Source organism: Hipposideros armiger, unplaced genomic scaffold (assembly GCF_001890085.2).
Source record: "Hipposideros armiger isolate ML-2016 unplaced genomic scaffold, ASM189008v1 scaffold_107, whole genome shotgun sequence".
Taxonomy (NCBI): Eukaryota; Metazoa; Chordata; class Mammalia; order Chiroptera; family Hipposideridae; genus Hipposideros; species Hipposideros armiger.
Window position 1 is genome coordinate 3197698 of NW_017731457.1, and position 20343 is coordinate 3218040.

The 20343-nt window shown below is 49.6% G+C and overlaps 1 protein-coding gene across 8 annotated transcripts in view; it reads right to left on the reverse strand.

Annotated features, from left to right (window-relative positions):
• Positions 1 to 20343, reverse strand: part of CUX1 (cut like homeobox 1) — a 376257-nt gene that overhangs the window by 87309 nt on the left and 268605 nt on the right. For 6 of the 8 annotated variants that reach the window (XM_019646870.1, XM_019646872.1, XM_019646867.1 and 3 more), the window contains exons 10-12: positions 16471 to 16575; positions 9923 to 10111; positions 269 to 327 (exon numbers count right to left, since the gene is read on the reverse strand). In XM_019646870.1, the coding sequence (XP_019502415.1) occupies positions 269 to 327; positions 9923 to 10111; positions 16471 to 16575 (353 nt within the window). The remainder of the gene's footprint in view (positions 1 to 268; positions 328 to 9922; positions 10112 to 16470; positions 16576 to 20343) is intronic. The other 2 variants (XM_019646871.1, XM_019646865.1) reach the window with 1 other exon arrangement.

The following is a 20343-nucleotide window of genomic DNA, read 5'->3' on the forward strand; positions in this document are numbered from 1 at the left end:
TCTGTAACAGTAATGTCTCCCCTGACTCTGAGCATATGGGCATACTTTAAATGCAGTTTCATAAAGAGTCCAAAGAATTCAGGCATAGGCCTGAGTGCCAACAACCACAGTGCTGGGAAGCCCAGGACACGGCCCAGCGGTGCAGCGTCTGCTGAAGCCGAGAGCAAGGACCCGTGGTGGCCCCCTCGCCAGCATGGCGTTTTTAGCAAACGTCCCCAGTGAGCCCTGGCTTGTGAGTGGCTGAGCAGGCGTCTCTCTCCACACTTACTTTAGTTCTTTCTTCACCTCTTCATAGTCAGCCTGTCCTTTGAGTTTTTCTTCCAGTTGCTGAAAACAGAGAGGAATTTTATTAGTGGCCAGGTTGAAAAAGGTTGATGGACTTTGCTATGGACTGAAGGCGTGTGCCCAGCCCAAATGCCTGTGTTGAGATCCTAACCGCTGTGATGGTATTAGGGGGCGATGAGAGCATGAGGGTGCAGCCCTCGTGAATGGCGTTAGTGCCCTCGGAACAGAGACCCAAGTGAGCTCCCTCGCCCCTTCTGCCTGGTGAGGACACAGCAAGAGGGCAGTTAGGAAGGTGGCTCTCACCAGACACCACATTTGCCAGCACCTTGATCTTGGACTTCCCAGCCTCCAGAACTGTGGGAAATAAGTGTTTGTGGTTTATAAGTCCCCCAGTCTAGGATATTCCGTTATGGCAGTCCAAACGGACTAAACAGATTTCACTGACTACCGGTATATTCTCTCTAAAATATCCAGCTGTCCCTAAGGGAACGCAAACACATACAAATGAAAGTTGACAAAGTGCAGTGTTTCTTCTGTCCTTTACTCTCTGGTCTGGCATTAGTGTGTGTGTCAGTGGACATAGGCGCGCACATGCACACACACGGTAATATAAGGTTGTAACACAAAACTTAAAAGTAGAAGTAAAAAGCTTTACAAATGTGGAAAACAGAACAAGGAAAAGGCTACTTTGTATGGAATACAATGAAATAAGCTCTCTTGGCATTTCAAAAGCAACATGTGGCTTTTCATAAAAAATGCTTGGCTAGCTGATGGCTACAGTCGGTTGTCAACACCTTTCGGGGACCCTGTTAACAAGAGATGCAAGCCCCTCTGTTGTTCAGGTTGTCATCAGATAGGCATTAGAAAAAAGCTTTTGCACTTCCGGATCCCCCAGATGTGGAGACCTTAGGAGTGGGGGCCCATTCAGCTGGGTGGTCGGTGGTTTCTCCGACAGTTGTCTGAGTTCTGAGGGAGGGCCTGCAGCTGACTCCCTGACCCTAGAAGGCCCTTTAGAGGAAAGAAACGTGAGGGGCTCTGGCCCGGGGGGGTCTAGGGGAGTGACAGCAAGTTTCCCAGGTAGGATGTTGCTCCAATGTGCTCCGTCATAGTCTGCGTGCTCACTAGACATTCAGGTGCCTTATTCTGCAGAGCTCCGCAGGGTTTTCTTGCCAGTAAGAACTTCTGGCACAGGGTGGACAGCAGAGGTGCTCATTCTATGAAGGTGTTTTGGACTAATTTGATTTTGATGTCCCCCAAAGGGAGATCCGTGGGGGAAACAGCTTAACATAAAACACAAAGACCCAGCTGGGGGAGGGGAGCCTGGTGATTTAGTGTGTTTCCAAGTCTGGGGTGAACAAATCCGGTACTTGAGTCAAAGCAACTTCCCACCTACAGGGCTCCCAGTTGCCCTTTTAGGTTCTACTTGATGAGCCATGACTACAACCACAGTTTGAAGCTAACCGGGAACATTCTAGAGTTGGGGGAGGAGATGCTCATCTGGTCATAAGTCTGAACATTCATTCGCCTGGATCCCACCCTGCCTGCTATTTCAAGAATTCAGGTGTTTTGGAAACAAAATTCATCTAGCCCATCTTTTCCTATTGCATCTGCTGGCAGCTTTGTGCGCGCGCATGTTTGTTTTCCACTGCGTAAACTGCACTGCCCTAGTTCCTTTTTAAGACCTCTCGCCAACATTATGTATTATAATGGTTGCTCAGTAATAATCAAACAGGGAGTAGTATGCACTCATTTTCTGACAAAAGGTTCTCAGAAGGTGCTCATGAAAAAGTGATTAGTTCATTCTTCTCCCTATAGTGGAGTAGCAGGAAGCACTAATGTGCCAGCTCTCCTTAACAAAAGATTATCCAGTGCTGCTGGGATACAAAAACACCTTTTAGAGTGAGGAATTCACTGACACTGGACAGTGAACACACATAAACACATACATGTTCAGCGGTCAGGAGAAAGACAGGGAGAAAGGCGGCGCGAGGGGAAAATACGGAGCACTTCAGAACCCGGCATGGCACTGAACCTGGAGTCAATTCTGTCCCTTACAAGCTCGGTGACTTTGGACAAGTCAATAAGCTGGTAAAATGGGAAAGCAGCAATTACTTTAAAGGGCTGAGCTAAGGGACACAAGGCAAGGACCCGGTGTAGATGTTGGCCCTGAAGAGCCTTCAATGTGGGACCATTATAACTGCAAGTCCGTCTCCCTGAGAGCTCAGCTGCGGGTCTTCTTCGCAGACCTGAGGTCGGCTCCAGTCTGAAGGCTTTAGGGCTGGGGTTTGTGTAATTTGGATGGATATGAGTACTCACTGAGAACTAAACAGCTTCCACTGACACTTCTGCCACCCTCTGACGACGTCTCTGTCAGTTGGGCAGACGAATGGACGGAGGACTGGTGGGGCTGCCTGACAAAGCTTGTCCTGACCTGTGAGCACTGTTAGCCTGTCCTCACCGAGGTCTCCACGGAGAGCCATGACTCAAACCGCACTCCCGGGATGGGGCTGAACACTGGCCTCTGACACTGAGAATGCCCATCGTGGAAAAAAGATCAAGCATCCTCTTTGACCAGAAAGTACCTGGGTACCTGGAAAGTCCTTCTGAAAACTCAATCTAGAAAGGGCGACAGGTGCTCCAGTCTATTGTTCTCACTGGAAAAAGACTCTTCTCTAAGATTTTGCTAACGCTCACTGGGTGGGCCAGACTACGCTTGGTTCTGCATCCCATATGCTATCTGACTCAGTTGTTGTAGAGGCATCTACCTGTCTGCCCAAAGAAAGAAGAAGAATCATTGAGTCCTATGATCTGATATTGGCAGAGCTGAGGCCTCGCCACTCACCTGCAGTGGTTCTAGGATGTGAAAGGCTGGTGTGCTGAGGCCAGGCCTGTGCCTGCTGCAAGCCTGTGCTCTGAGGCCGACAGGGCGGGGCCAAGACCTGGCCCTGACACTTAGATGCAGGGGCACCTTGAACAAAACACTTAACTTTTCCGAGCCTTGGTTTCTTCATCTATAAAATGGGGATAATGGTGCATATGGTACAGTGCTTCTGTGAGGATTAAATGAACTAATGCCTATCAAGTGCTTAGCACTTGGCACACAGTAAAGAACTTTATAATGGTGGTTATTATTGTTACCCTAGTTATTATTGCTTTATCCCTGGTGGGTGGTAGTGAATATGACTAAATGATTTCTGAAGAGATTCTGTGGTTCTGAATCCAGGGGCTTCGTTTATGAAGTTTTCCACATTCTGGTTTGTCATCTCCCAGTGTCCCCATTGTTGTGTGGCAGATCTATGGAGAAGGAACACAGATGCCCGGAGCAACCCTGGCTGTTAAATGCCGAGGGCAGGAAATGGAGCCCTATAGCCAGTGCCATGAATGCAGAATGTGGGAGCTGGGTTATCTTCCTGAAAAGGTGCTTAACTAAGAAACACACATGGGCTTTACACAGACAGGCGAGAGGAACGGTCAGGTGTCAGAGACAGGCTGCTAACCCAGTTCCGGCCTGGCTTAGCGTGACCTTGGGTGACGGGCTTAGCCAGTTGGGCCTATTTCTCACCTGGAAAATGGGGAGGGTTTTCAAAGACAATGGTGAGGGAATGTAGGATGAGCAAGGAAGTGCAAGTGCCCCTCGAATACGACTGTTTTATAACAGAGGTCACACACACTCAGTAATACAGAGCATGTATGTGGTTAAAGGAACTTAGTTGGTGCTCATCAAATGTTTCTAGAATTGCTAGAAGAATCATCTATATGAAGTTCTTAAAATCCTGGTTAAGACTCAAATAATAATGGAATTTAATTTAAAATGCAAAATATTTTGGTGTGCAGCCAATCAGGCACTGCATTTATAAAAGGTATTTGTCTTAGCCAAGTTATCACACAGGGCTTTCCGTGCTCAAGGGCTACCAACTTAAGGGACTTCTGGTACTAACACACAGACCCTTGGGAAGGTCTCCTCTTCCGGGGGCACAGAGGGGTCAGTTAGCAACATCTCTGTGACAAAACAGGCTGTAGGTGAGAGAGGTGACTGTGCTGTGGTTTGCACACAGCTCCACCTTTCTCCTCCAGGATGGTCACAGCCAGGCTCTTAGCAGTGCTGTCTCAAGACTGACAGCTCAGGACTGGTGTGTGACCCCTGGTCCTGGATTGAGGGGCCATCAGCTAGAGCTGAGCCAGCATGGCTGGGTCCCTTGGCCCAGGGCAGGGGTTTGAGGCACAGCCCTTCGGGTTGACACTGCTTTACCAGGGTCCAGGACTAGGTAGCGTGCACCTCGTTTTCACAGGAACGGGACCCTTTCTGGTCTTGGGGGTTCCTCGGTGAGAGGTAGCATGTATGTAAATATAGAAGCCACTGCTGCTGGGCAAGGGGGAGCAGCCCAGGGATGGCTAGGTGGGCGCTGTGTACACGGGACAGGGATGCTGAGAACGTGAGACAAAAAGAGGAGACCCCAGGGCCAGATATAGGGGGCTTGTGAGGAGAGTAAGGGTTACGTTGGAGGGCTATGTGGGTGGCTGGAGAAGTGTGGCTCCGGATAGAAAAGGGGGAGCTCCTGGATGGCAATCCTGTCACAGGCCACAGGTCACCTCTAACTTCCATGAGCTGTGATTCAGGTGTGACCCAGCCATGGATGGACAGGAGCCGACTCCTCAAGGAATGGTGTCGTCACAGACCAGGAGGGTACCGGACATTGTCATGGTCAGCTAAGGGTGCCACAAGCTGGGGACTGTCTGCAAGAAAAGCATCTGGATTACTCACCAAGTGACTAGGGGCACGGGCGTCTTTCCAAGAGGATTCATCATTGATTCCCACAAATAACTAGCTCCCTAAAGCATTTCCAGTAACACACACTGGTTTACAGAGATTTTACAGGAACCCACTTGTGACCTCCAGCTCCCACCTCAATCCCAACACAGTCCTAGAGGCCTGTAGCTCAGGGCCCCCCGGTTTTGTAGAGATTGCCTCCGCTGCACGCTCCCCTTGTGTGGGGCCACCTTTGCCCTTAGTCCTCCCCGTGGAAGGCTTACTCTAGTCCTCTCCTCAAATCTGCTCACACTGCCTTCAAGACCCAGTCAGAACAAGCCTCTGGGAAGGCTCGGCCCTGGGCTCTGTTACCTGGATGTAGAGGTTAGACTTTACTCGTGCCATCCAGGGTAAGTCTCCCCTCGTGAAGGGTGAGTGGGTATGGTGGAAGGACATGCACTGGCCTCTCCTCTATAGTCACGGGCTAGATATGACAGGGCTGGGCTTCTCCTAGCCTCAGTGACCTCCTCCACAGGCAGTGATCACCATCACGCCCGCTCACCGGCCAGCGCCACGTGGGATGTGGATGTTAGAGCTTTATACCCTGAGACGTTGATAAGATGCGTGTGAAAACATTATTGAGGGCAGCCTTGGTGCAGAGTAAACACATTGCCTAGTGGGGGAACTCAGGTAACCAAAGAGGCAGCGTCCGGAATTAAAGGCACCAAATGACTCTAGAGGAGCAGCCGCCAGTCTCTTTGTCCTGTCCCAGCCTCCTGAGTGACACGGCATGCTCCACAGTGGCTCAAGGGGACCCACCAGTACCTGAGGAGGCGGGGTGAGGGTGCAGAGGGTTGGGAGGCAGTGCTTTGCAGGCAGTCCCGCAGATGATTCGAATAACTGCCCACGAATATAATTTCTCCCTATGGAGACTGGCCTTCCTTTAGCTAGCCTTTCTTGTAAATACCATTTTAAAATGAAGCTTTTGGTAGCATTCTTTTCTGTGCCATAGTGAGCGTAATGCAGGTGACTGCCTAATTATACTGCCTCTGTTTAAAGAGTTCCAACAGAAGACACAGAATAGAGAATTATCAAAAACAGCAGCCTTGAAACGGCAGTTGGTTGTTTCATTAATTATAAATACAGAATTATCCTTTACTAGTGGCACCGCACTTGAGCACTTGTCAGATTAGACAGGAAGAAACATCTCCCACACCTGAGTCTGTTTCCATGTCTATTTAAAGGTTAGAGAGGGCTGGCTGAGCGGCTCAGTTGGTTAAGAGCTCGCTCAAGAGTTTGAGCTCTGAGCAACAGCGGTTTGATTCCCGGTCCGAGCTGAGCAGCTGCTGAGCAGCCAACAGGTGGCAGGATGGCTCAGCTTAAAAATAAATAAATAAATTAATTAAAATAAAGGTTAGAGGAGGCACCGCTCCATGTGGAGAGTGATGTGTTTTATGGTGAACTTGGCTTGATAAAGTGGAGCATGGGGAGAGAAAGACTGGTAAACACCCAACCGTTCATTTATCCTCAAAAAACTACAAATCAATCATCTAAGTGAAGGGAAGGAATATCAATCGCAAAGAGATGGGTTGTTTCAAGGTGCTAGAGAAGGCGGACCAGTTAGTCCCCTTATTTACTCCCTTACAGAGTGCACCACCAGAGTGTACCGGTGGAGGGAACCCCCAGGAGCTCAAGGCTTTGTCATCGCAAGATTCTGCCCATTATGCCTCTGCCCTTGTGAGAACCCCCCCATCCCACCTGTGACTATCATTAAGCACATCAGCGTTTGTCTCAAAGCCACTGTCAATGCACATGTCAAAGCCATCCAACTCCAAGACACTGAGCCAGCTGGAATCTGCTGCCCCCTCACACTGCTCCTAACTGGAGTCCTAACTCGAGCCCTGCGATGTGTTCTCGAGTCCTCAAAGCTGGACAATATGATCCAAGAGGAAAGGCCTGGGGGTAGGGGGCTGGGAGGGGAAGAGGAGGGGGAGAGGGAGAGGGAGGAAGAGGAGGAGGGCGGCCCCCCGGGGACGTTCAGGTGCAGCTGGTCAGAGACCCCTGTCGCAAAAGCATCAGGCTGTCAACTTGACAGGTCTCATTCATAAAATATTTTCCTAATAATTGTATCATTGCTTAGTTTAGATTTGAGACTATAAATAATACACATTAGTGGGAGAAGGAAAGCCCTGGGAAGGTACCTCATTCAATTACCCTTATTCCTTTGGGGAAGGCTAATGCCTTTAGTGTGAAGGCTCGATATCAGGGAGAGCTTCACTCCTGGCGACAAGGGGTTAAGATAATTAAAATCAGAGAAGTCTTGTTACTAGAGGATATGTTTTGATTATTAGATCAGATGAAGATAAGGGAGCAATAATTTTGGAAAAAGTATTGCCGAATTGTTTCATTAACTGCACAGTATTAAAGAATTCCCCCCAGAAATGGATAAAGAACATTAATTTGTGAAAACTGTTTCATTTTTTGTGAAGGCAAACATTAAAACCTTAACTGATTTAGAAGAAATTGCTCTATTGTAAAAATATGTAAGGTCTACAGCCTCCCTCTCGTGTAGTCACATGCAGAATATATCTGAGTCAAACCCTTTAACTGTAACAAAGGAGAGAAAGGCAAATTATCTAATAATAATGCCAGTGCTAGGGTCAGAAATGGCTATAACATGAGAAAATTAGATTTAATCTAGAGATAAAAAATGAGTACTGGTACTCACTGGGCAGGCTGAGAAGAAAATGCCATGGTTGAGGACAAATGTGATCAGGTCTCAACCATTCTTCCGAAGTCACAGGACCATCTCCCCAGAGGGGCCCTGGCACCTAGCAGTCTCTCAGGCAGTGGGTGAAACCCACCCCAAAGAAGCAAAGATGAAACAAGTGAGGGAGAGCTATGGGTGCCACCAGTGCCAGCGAGGTCAGGCCAGCAAACTGCCAAGAGGACAGACTTGCTGGGAACTTAGTTCTGGGTCAGAAACATGGCCATGTGTTGAGAAGAACAATCTCAATTTATAGACCTAACTGCTTTCTAGAATTACTCTACATAAGAAAAGGTTGGGCTGGCTGAGTGGTGCGATGGTTAAGGGCTGGCTTGGGACGCCAGAGGGCCCCGGTTCGGATCCCACATATGAGGGCCAGTGACACTGCCCTCTACAGCTAAGATGCTGAACAACAGCTCAACCTGGAGCTGGGCTGCCGTGAGTTGCTGGCCATGGCGTAGGCTGCAGCCCCTGTGGCAGTGGGTTGCCATGGGCTACCGTGTGTAGCCAGCAGCCAGCGTGAGCGGCCATCCAGAAGCCGGCAACTGATCTGCCTCAGCCGGGAAGAGCGCAATGATGGTGCCAACTTGGGCCAGTGAAGCAACGTCCTCCACAACTAGACTGAAGAACAAAAGGACAGCAACTTGTCTGTTCCCCTTCCCCCAATTCCCCAATAAAAATCTTTAAAAAGAAAAGAAAAGAAAAGAAAAGGTTGCCCTGACATTTTTATAACTAATCTCGATCCACTTTATTTAGTACACAATGACTATACTTGGCAGTCAGTCCCTCATTCACTCATACACCGCACAAATGGACTCTAAGCCAGGCAGGAGGAGGCTCGAGCGGGCATCGCTGAGGCTGGGGAGAGATGGCAGGGTGCGGGATGCTCTGGCCTGGAAGCTGGGGCCCCCGGCTTTTGCTGCTCCTGTCTCTTCATCTTCAAATACGATACTCTGAGGAGACCCTCTGTCTCTGATGTGTTATGAATCTAGGGTCCCAGGACTATCTTCAAATTATACTACTTCAACAGATTGGAAATACCTAAAATGAAGTATAATTAAAAAAAAAATACACTGAAAAAGTTTCTGGGTTCTGAATTTGGGATACTAAATTATGAGAAACGCCATGAGGACCTAGCTTTTGGCTGGACTGCTAGGACTCCATGTGGAAGGAAAGAGACCGACCATGTGAGCTCCGTGTTGAAGTCATACCAGACTTTGGGCCGCTGTGGTATGTCACAGGCGTGAGGGACAAAAAAATGGCCCTGTAGCTTGAGGGTGTGGCCCACAGGGCTTGAGGCAGACATGCCCTCAGTGTACCTCTTGCTTTCATTTTATCTGGGCACAGGGAAAGCCCTAATTCCAGCATGCTGGGTCCTCCTGCTGGCGGCCTCCCCCAAAAGCCTGGGAAGGCCAGCGGAGCTGGATAAACGACACGTCTATATAGATGGCCTGTGACCTCGACACCTGCTCCCACCCCACCCCAAAAGCACCCAGAATCTCCAGGTCCAGCACTGTCAGCCCCAGTGCTCAGGTGGTGAAGCAGTGCTGTGGCTGGGCGGGCACTGAGAATGGGGGTTTCTACTAAGTGCTGCATGCAGGGGAGGGCCGGTCAACAGGGAAGTGCCATCCAGGCAAAAACTGGCAGAGGGGTTCCAAGTCCACCTTGGGCACCCAGACTCTGCTGCTAGCTAAGAGGTTCAAGTTTGCCATAGCTGCTGACAGTTCCAGACGTGATGCCCTCCAAAAAAGAACCATGCTTCTGAGTGAGGTGCCCAGGGGAGCCTCATGCCTTGTTATTCTGTTCTCACTGGAGGGAAAAACTTTCATTGATGATTGGAGTTCAGACTGAGAAATACCCAAGCAGTCGCTTTTGCTTTTAAAGGACAACAATTTTTAACCATTACCTTTGCAGACCATGAAAATGAGAACACCTTGTGCAATGGCCAAGGCAGGGCCAAGAAGGCAGCTTCCAGGATGAGGCCTCCTGCCATGGCCACTATGCCCAAGGGGCCCCCTGGACACGGGGGCAGAAGCGTCAGGGTGTCAGGGGGCAGGAGAGCTGAGATGTGCATGTGTCCGGTCCCCCTTACCCCCCCACCCCAGCCCCCACTGCGCCCTTACTTTGAGTGTGCTGTCCTTGGCACTGAGCTGCTGCTCGAGCTGGGAGATCTGGCTGGCCGAGTTCTCCCGCAGCTTGGTGAGGCTGGCCTGCAGTCTCTGCACGTCCTCCACCAGCTGGGCGATCTCCCGCTCTTTGGCGGCCAACTCAACTTCCAGGCTGGAGCGGGTCAGCACCTCTATGGCCTGCTCCTGGGAAGGAGAAAGGAAATGACAAAACTGCACGGGCTTTGGGCAGGTGCTCGGTGTTAGTGGTGCTGGCAACCACGGCAAAAACAGACAGATGGGAGGATGTGGACGGTGAGCTCATGGTAAGACATTACTTTCTGCTTCTGCTTGGATGGGACCTGTGGCTGCCCTCCCCACACCACCTTTCCATCTGCGCAGTGAGCTGCCATCAGGATCTGTCAGTTCAACAAGCATTTACGAGTACCCACCATGTACCAGGTGTGCAGCAGAGGACAAAAGGATGGAAGTCCCTCTGCACAGGGCTTCCCGTCAGTGGGATGGGTGAGACCCATTAAATGCACTTGTTAGTGTTGGGTGGTGATGAGTGCCACAGAAAAGCAGGGAGGGGACATGGGGTCGGAGTTGGGAAAGGCCACTGGAGTTTTTAATAAGATGGTCGGGAAAGACCTCATGAGATGGTGATATTTGAAAAATGTCAAATATAAAATCTGAAAGGTGACAGAACACACCTTGCTGTGGTGGGGGATGAGTGCTCCAGCCAGGGGAATGGCAAATGAGAAGGCTCTGGAATGTTACAAAGTGTTCAGATCTTCTCCCACAAGACGGATTCAATATCCTTTTGGTTCATTACTAAGATATCTAAATGCTGAGATATTGTTTGACAATTGTTTGGTTTTCAGAGTCAGCATTTTAAACAGAGTTAAAAGATGTGGAAGAGGCACATTCGGGGTTCCTTTGCTTAGAAATTCTGATGATGATTCATGTTTGAAAAACTTACCACCCCCCAATTTGCTCATTGTGGAAAACAGACAAAAGAGGGAAAAGGTGTGAAAAAAAGAAAAAGTCAAATCTGTAATTCTACTTCTTAAGGACTAAAGCCGTATTTTTTTCAAGTTTTTAAAGTAACGATGGCTCCTGAATGATTGTAGAAGCTTTTCTGTGGGGCGGATGGATGGATGCACTTCTGGGTGTGACCGACGGGGATGGAGAGGAGGTGACCGCATGGTCTCTGTGACAGCAGAGACCCAGGCCAGCTCACACTGTAGTGCAGAATGCCACCACCCTTCTGCCACCCGCATGTCCTGACCTTGCCTGTACTGGGGTGGGAAATGGTGGCGGCCGCATCCATATCATTCCATGCATGGTGTGCTTGTCACGGGGTTTTCACATTTGGGGACAGCTAGTCACCCGGGGAAATAATTTTTCACATCTCCCTCCTGGGCAATTAAGGCCTTGACCATTTAAGTATGTGAAGTTTTGTATGCAAAGAAGTGACTCCTTCCTGTTTCTGTGATTTGTATAATATCATAAAATAAGATTTATGTTTCCCCTGCCTTCTGGCGAATCTGCTCATGACCCTGGGGCCCCACAGAGCACCTTCCCGCCAGCTTATTTAAAAGGTACATGCTGTCCAGACCTGTTCAGCTCAGAGTGTGCTCCCCGGACTGAAGCCAATTCACAAATCGTTGCCGGTACACAGTGACACAAACACAAAAATTGACGGTAAGTGCTTAGAAACGTTTATAGCAGTTCGACATTGCTGGGACGTTTTTATTGCGTTTTATAAAACTATCAGTCTGTGACAGACTGGAAATTTAAAAACCAAAACAAAACTGTCCTTCTCAGAGAGTTTGGGAAGCACCACCCTAGATAACACTGGCTGGACCAAGGTCAGGGGGCCAAAGACAAGTCCTCCTGCAGTGGCTGGGGTCAGCACCTAAGAGAACAGTGAGAGAAGCATGTGGAGGTGAGCCCTGAGGAGGTGAGCCCTGAGGAGGTGAGCCCTGGGGAGGTGAGCCCTGGGGAGGTGAGCCCTGAGGAGGTGAGCCCTGAGGAGGTGAGCCCTGGGGAGGTGAGCCCTGAGGAGGTGAGCCCTGAGGAGGGCACGGCGGGAAAGGGCTAGTGGATCTCGTTTGAAGGAAGAGGGGCTCCACTTCAGGGTGGGGACACAGGTTGCAAAGGGCAGGGAATAGGGCCTGAGGAGGGTCGGACGCTGAGAGGCCAGCTCAGAAAGGAGGGCCTATGTTGGTACCTGATGGTGAGTGCTCAGAACCGTGTCCAGAGGTGCCTGGAAATGCGGTGGCAGGCTTGGGAGAGCAGGGAGGGGACATTATGGCAGTGATATCCAGGCAGGTCACTCTCATGGTGCGTACAGATTGAGCCATGTTATCAAATTTAACTTATTTGCCAATTTTCCAATCTGAGGGATGCCAGCCATAAAAACTGTCCCAAGTGCTCTTAGGGAAAGACTCTATAAAATAAGCCCAAAGGTAATCTGGTGTTTTCAACAGGCAAGTACAAGTTACGAGACCAGGACAAGTGCTTCCAATAATATATGTAAAAACAGCAGCTCTCAATGCTGACCCTGGGCCACGGATGGGGACCCCAGGGGTAGGCAGTCTCAGAGGGCCGTCTGCTCAACACCTGGGGCCCAGTATGGCCTGACAGTGTGACCTTGGGCACGCCAACTAACTCAGGAACCTGGGTCACAGACTCCTCATTTATAACATAGCAAAAATCATTCATGTTCTTGCATAGACTAAATGAGATGATGTAATATACCCCAAAGCAGTAAGGCCTTAGAAGTTAGACACAAAAGACCACCCTACTCTAAGCCCAAATGTGGCTCACTCCCCTCTCACACACGAGGGCATCCTGGTTGTCCCATCATGAAGACACATGGGAAACTAAGTAAGAAATGAATGAGGGCCCAGGAAATGATCAACGGGCTGCGGGTGGAAGGAGAGGCCTGCGCCTGGGTGATGACGTCGGGGCCTCTCTGTCTGAGGGACAATAGAAAGGAAGTTGTACTATGGAAAACAGGTGCTGAGAGGAGAGGCGGCCTTTACAGCTGCAGGGAGGTTGGTGTCAGGCAGTTTGGATGCTCTTGAAATCATTACTGAGGTGAGGCATCCTTGGAGTCAAAGAGGGCCGGGACCACGGCCTCCCTCATGTCTGTCTAGGCCTTAGCTCAGGGGTACCTGAATTGCTTAGGCTCTCGAAAATATATGGGTCCTGGCCCCTGACCTGGAGACTGAGGTTCAGGGGTTCTGGATAAGGGCCAGGGCTCCCTGGTGATTTTGAAGGGGTTTGGGGTCAGGACCCTGGCTCAGCCTGGCCTCTGAGGGGACTGGCTTCTCTAGTCTGACACAAGTCAGTGGGCACTGGAATGAGGTCCCGAGAGTCTGTCCCATGACGCCATGCTTCCAAGGCCTGTAAGGGTGTCCTACATTCCTCATGGGGGCTGGGTCTTGGGGGTGGGGACTCTGAGGGCTTCATAGCCAGGAGAAGGTATTGGGAATGCTTCGTAGGGTCTAAAAAACATTATTAAAAAAAAAAAGGCAGGGCTTAAGATGATGACAGTGGCAGGGGTGTTTTTTCCAAAGGAGAAATGAACATAAAAACAAGTTACTGAGCTCGTAGCCCATTAAATTTTGTGCCTTTGAATCATCTGCCTCTCCTCTCTCCCAACCTGCTTGCGAGAAGTATCACAAGTTGCGTAACTGTCTAGTGAGTCCTCCTACTGAGACTAGAACACCGAGGCTGAAATACACTAGATAATGATCTCTCTTATCCTGCAGCCATTTTCATATTAAATATGAATGAGATGCACAAGCAATACTCAATATGAGGAAAACCTAACTGCGAAATGAAGGTGCACCTAGGACCCCAGCCCGGGACAGATACTTGCATCAAGGCTAATCTTAGTTCTATTTACTCCAGTGCGGGGAGAGGAGGGAATGGGAACCTCAGCGTTACTTCTCTCGCTCACGGCCGCCTCGATTCCTGCCAACATCAAGTGGTCAAAGTGGCCAGATCTGTCTGGTGTATGCACAGATAGATGCACCTGCAAGTAGACAGGTGTATTTTCGAATATTATGGCTAGTTTAGGTTCAAGAAGGCAGCCTGGTGTGGTGCACCAGAGCCCTGAACTCTAATATTTGTCTGACAAAGGGCCTGCGTATGTTCTGTCCCATTTAATGCACGTGAAGGTGGGGGGAGCTGGATGTAGGGAAGAGAGTATATTTCCGAGTGGGGCAAATTTAGGATTAAATGCCAGCTTGATCATTTTCTAGCTGTGTGACTTTGGGCACATTACTAAACTACTCTGAGCCTCAGTTCCCTTCCCTGTAAAATGAGGGTAATAAAATCTGCCTCTCATGACCACGGTGACATGAGGCAGGAATGAAGTAACCACATGAAGCCCCAGCCTGGCCCCGAACGCGGACGCGATGCTCTCTCAGTGGCTGCTCACCTTCCCAAACTGGCGATTCCGGTAAGACACCCAACAGAGGGGTTTTGGCCTTCGCTACATCTATGGACTCCACTGTTCCCTGCTGAGTTCCACCAGCCAAGCCCAACAGACGTTTTCCCACTGGCCCAGTTACCTGTGCTCACTTCCTGGCAGGGCTGCTCCTGGAGACTGAACCCGTGCCATGTAAACACTGCACTTAGCCCATGATGAAGTGTTTAAGCACCCCGAGGATCCACAACTTACTCTACCTGCAAAAACATCCATTTCTTTCTGAAATGTTTTGGTTGCTACAGTCCGGAATGGTGCCAGGAATCCTTTCAATCAAAGCATTTAGCTCAGGGGCCCCGTGTAGACACATTAGATGGACGGCTTTCTCTAGAGGACCAGGACTGACCACAGAGGCCAGGAGAAGCTGTGCTGACTCCATCCTGGAGGGCTTCCTCCCGCTACAGCTCTGGGTCCAGTCCAGGGAAACTTGGATGAAGGGACAGTGACAGAGCCAAGGGGACACTTCAGGTAAAATTAATACCAGGGTCCATGAAGTACGAAGGACATGATGGTTCCTTAAATGGAAAGCTTTTTTCTGTATCCTGAGACACTTAAATCATGTTTTATTTACTGTAAATTTAAAGAAAGGAGACAAAAATCCATTCTCAAAAGGGGTCGTAACACTAAAGCTTGGCTTCAGAGTCATTCCTGAGGCATAATTTAGAAGTCCCGTTTGTGGTGGCACAGGGCCCCAGTTGAGGCTGGGCTTGGCCACTGCAGCCAAGCGCTCTGGGAGGAGGGGTTTCTATTAACGGAGCCTCTGTTTCCTCACCCATATAAAGAAACAACAGTACCACCTCACTTTGTGGGTTGGGTGGAATAATGGCTGTCAAACTGACACATGTCAAACTCACACATGAGCTTATTAGGGCAGCACGTTTCCCGACTTGACTGTGCTCTCTCTGGAGGGGCCTGGCTCGTCCCTCCTTGCTCTCCCAGTGTCTGTCCACTGTGGGTCCTGACACACAGCAAGGGCTTTCTAACTCTTTGTAAAATAAAGTAACACCTACAAGTATGGTCCACTCGCCACAGGCTGTCAGAGCTGCAGGAACCTCAGGATCACTTACTCCTTACTCTACACACGAGAAAACTCAGGCCTAGGAAGTTTAACTACCTGAGGTGTGTAAGTGAACTAGTGATGAGGCTGAGCTTCAAAACTGGGGCTCCTGGATCAGAGATAATGATGCCAACCACAATAAGAGTAACTGCTAAGGTTTCCTGAGGACTTAAGTCAGGCTTGCTCCAAGCACTCTGCTCATAATAATTTCTGGAACCCTTGTAGCAACCCATTTTAGGATGATGAAACTGAGACTCAGGGAGGTCAAACCACTTGCCCAAGGTCACGCAGCAGACAAATTCCAGAGCTGGGGTCTGAGCCCAGGGGTGTGGCTTAACTACGTGCTGCTCCATATCATTGCACCGCATGGAAGGGAAGAGTCTGGAATCCGATAGTTCAAAGCCACCTCGATCAAGCTGAGAAAGTCCCGGCTAAGAGCAATTTTTATTAATCTCTGAAATATCAAGAGGCAAAAGGACTGGGATGTGTGCCTCGCTCCTCCTGAATGCACTTCAGGTGCAACTGTGGCAATCACACAGACTCGGAGCCACTTGTTATGTTATTATCTCTTTGGCCCTCCCAGCTCATCACCAACTCTTTCTCACTCTGGAAGGCCACATTTAGGGGAAGACCAAACCTCCAATTTTCCTGTGTAATTTTGGCAAGGCGCCAGTTTAAGATCTCTGCCCATCCACCAGCCGCCACCCCACAGGCCTAGCCCTGAAGATGCTTGCTTTGGTGATGGGGTTTGTCTCTACCTCCACGCTGGGTGGGCGTCACGTTGACCACAGAACACAGAGCAACGACACATCATCAGCAAAACTCTTCCTGTGACCCTAACAAGTTCTATCCCCAAACAGTTAAAAGCATTCTCCTCCAAGATAGCAGTACTGTTTAAAATATTATCGCCCAAAGGGATGTTTATAAGCAAAAGAAGAAAGCAGCTGTAGCACAGAGGTGCAGATGCCAGGCGGACAGTCCACACAGGGCCGAGCTACCCACCACGTCTGGCGCCTTCTGGATCTGCGAGGCCAGCTGGAGAGAGTGGTTGGCTGATGAGAGCTGCTCCCTCAAGGTCTCCGCCTCTCTCTGAGCCACCTCTGCCCTCTGAAGGAAATGAAAAGGGTGAGAAGAGAAAGTACATTCAGTTTAACAACTGACAATTATTACAAGAACATTCATCAATTCATGCCTGACTGACTATAATTGATTTTCCTAAACACTCAACCTAATAAATGCTAGAAAAAAACATAGAATGTGATGGATTTTTATTTTAAACAGTACAAGGAAGAAATAATTGAGCGATTATGACAGTAATTTAACGCTAGGAGCAAGGAATCCCCTGCTGATAGTAATGCTCCGGCCCACTGAATTTCCCAGACTGAATAAATACAAGTGGAAATAGAGTCTTTTGATTCAATTTCTTTCTATTCTCATAGACCAAGAAGATTTTATTGCAGGATTACTCCTGGGAGTAATTCTCACGGGTAAACAGTGAATTAAAGACACTCTGGCCATTCTCTTCCTAAAAACACACACAATGTTGTGGTTGTTTTCCTTCGGCAAGTATTTCCACAAATGTACAGGGTGTAAATGCCACTCTTTTGTGAGGCCCAGGCTTATTTCAACATATTTAACCCTTCACCTGACAAAGTTTTCTAATGCTGATGCCGGCATTCCAGCCTACCAGCTGGATCTGAAGCCACAGGCGGGAGGGTGGCCCAGGCCCGCTGGGGGCGGGGAGGAATGGAGCTGATGGCAGGAAGGAGGCCCAAGGAAAAGCGAGTGGATGCCGCCATCATCTGCATGTAACTCCCGGACAAGGAAACCAAATGCCACTGGATAGCGAATCAGGATTTGCCACTGGACAGCGAGAATGCCACTCCAGTGCCCGCCACCAGAGAGGGCACTGTGGTGCAGTGGGCAGCAGTTGGGCTTTTGGGGACACAGGAACCTGGGAAAGTTACCTACCTGAGCTCATTAAGCTTGCATCTTCCCTACTCTAAAATGGGAACATGGCCCCCCTCTTAGGGACCTTGCAAGGATTAACATCTGCTGCAGTACCCTTTACACAGAGCTCAGTCAGATGTGTTTTATTAGTGGGCTTGTCCTGATTTTACAATTATAACTCAGACGAAACTCTAGGATAGGTGAGAAACAGTAGCTAATTGACACTGGGCATGCGGACTGAGAGGAATCATGCTTATTCTTTCTACCAGATTTACATTCTGCTAATAGAAAAGATTAATGAGAAAAGCCTGGCTAAGCAGGGCTATTTCGTGTTTCCTCATTTTGTGGTGTGACATCACATGTCTACTAATTGCTAAGAAAGGATGGAAAAGAAACAGGAAGTGAGCTTACCCAGCCCTCGCTGATCAATCTAGTTGTAGGAGGAAAGGGTTTGGCAGCTGTAAGCGATGACGTGACAATGGCACAAACCTATCTGCTCTGCATACAGACAAATTAGGATATTTCTGAGAGCAGTTACTTCTGCCCAGGGTGGTGCTGGTGGCTGCCTGGCCAACTTCTCCAGAGCTCTTGGACTTGCACTCAATCTAATTCACACGGCTCTGGGCCAGGCCTGTCTGCTCTCAAGCAGCCACCTCCCACCTTCTCTGCTCCAAACAGAATCTAGAAGCAACTGTCAGGAAAGGCGGCAATGTGACTAGTGTAGCGAAGGTGCAGGGGTGATTTCTGGTTCACGCTAACTGCAGGAAAGTCTCCTGTTGAGTAAAAAAGATGTCCCCCAGTTTATCCAGACATGCCACTCTACAGTTTTCTGATAAACATGTCATATTACTGAAAAGTTTACTCTTCACTCTCTAGTCAGCTGAACCCTTGGGCATAATATGTCCATGACTCTGCCAGAAATAAGGTGCGTTCTGACATTGCTCTAGTCCCTTTGACTAGGAAAAATATTTCTTAGCCTGATGGAGAAGCTGTTCTGGGAGCAACCAAGGCGCAGCCTCACTGCCTGCCCCACTCTGAAGCGCTTCAGAACCACTGGGGCTTGGCCAGGCCGGTCAGTGGGTTCACAATTAGGATCTTTTGTGGGCATTTAGCTGTTCAGAGCAGAGTGTGTTTCATCAAAGGCCAATGGCTCACAGAATAAGGGATCTAGCTCTTAATGACTTCATCCTTGGTCTGTATAATTTCACCAGTTTCTGCACTTTTTTCAGTTACCAAATTCATGCACAGAGCAGTTCTGTGGCCTATTGGTGGTGGTCACAGCCTCTTACCACATTTGGCTTGACTTGGTTACTCCAGTGCAACTTTTTTATTGTTTAGGATTTCTATTATTTAGTTAGGATTTAACCCCGAGTTGAGGTATACAAAAATGAACTGAGGTGGTTTGTGCAGCTAAACACGGACTAAGCTGAACAAGTCAAAATAAAAACAGCCCTGAGAGTGGCTGGAAGAGGGGGATTCTGTAGTTGTAAACTTAGCGGCATCTTTGGCAGCTGAGGCAGGAAGGAACGGGTGCTGCGCTGGGTCAGTGCTGCGGTGCTGCTTGTTTCCAGGGTTGCCCTCTCCTGGTGACCATAGTCCAACCAGACAAAGCCATGTTTCTAGAAGGTGGTGGAAGGTGGAAAGCTTTGGTGCTGCTTTCTGACCTGGAACCCCAGACACAGAGATGTGGCTGCCATGAGACACTCAGTTCTGTTTCCATGGACGGCGTCCCACCCTCCTCCCCGGTCCCTCCAGAAGCAGAGCCTTGGGACTAAGGCCAGGGTTCTGGCAGGAAGCTGGCAGCAGCCCCGGTGTGCTTCAGTGGCCATTCCACGATGAGAACAGCGCCTTGCCAAGCCTGCGCAGCTCTCCTGAGAGATTTCCCTTGCTGGTAGTTGCTTACTTCTCTACCTTTCTGAGAAGGGAGAGTAATGCAAGAAGAACAAGGAAAGTACAGAAGGAGCTAGGGCCCCAAGGTGACCCCACTTCAGTGATTCTGCAGGAGGGAGGTCAGAAAGCTCCACTTATAAATTGACTGTCATGTGTCCCAAGCTGGCGCTCGCCCGCAACCAAAGTCCCCGTTTAGATCTGCTGCCTGTGTTTCTGGGGATTCGACACCTATCAGTTTGGATTTCTTTCTCAGGTCAGCCAGGTTGAAAGCTAGAACTACACGAAGGCCACCCGTGTAAACGCTGCTTGTCACAGCCTGAGTCACGATTTCAGGAAAACTAGAAGAGAAGATTCCCTACCTCCTCCGGCCGTAACAGGTGGCCCCAGGGGCTCCTAGTCCTTGCTGGCCCGCCTGACCTGGGCTGGGAGCCCATGGAGAAACCAAGGTTACCAGGAGACCCAAGGGTGACTGGAGGCATGGACATGGCTTGCCTAGTGGCAAGGAATCTCAGGTGAAACCAGCACCTCCTCAGCACCTACGAGGTGCCCACATGATGGGCTGCACCCCAACAGGGCCTGCTCACAAATACCTGCTGGGTGATGGGGGCTGGATGAATGGGGGTTCTCTCAGAGGTGTGAGTTATTACCCTCAGTCTACAGATAGGGAAACAGGTACTGGGAGGCTGAGGATGTGCTCATGGGTGGGAAATGGGAGATTTGGGATTCAAACCCGGCCATTTTTCCCCATCGGAACACAGAAACCTTGGTCAAAGAAAAGGCTATGCTTTGCTCTGAGCTTTTTTATGCTCTTTGCATTTTTCTCCACACTTGGCTCCTCCTCCGTCGAGTTAAACTGTGGTTTCCAACTTAGCCTCGACCCGAAGGGTCCCTGCTAGGGCCCTCTCCTCCTTAAGAACCAGGAAGGTCAGCAGGAGAAGGACCACGCACTATGGATAGGACTCCTTCCTGCCCCTGCTTTGTGCCCTGGCAGCTCAAATCAGAGCCGCTCTGACAGAGGGCACAGCCAGAGACGCT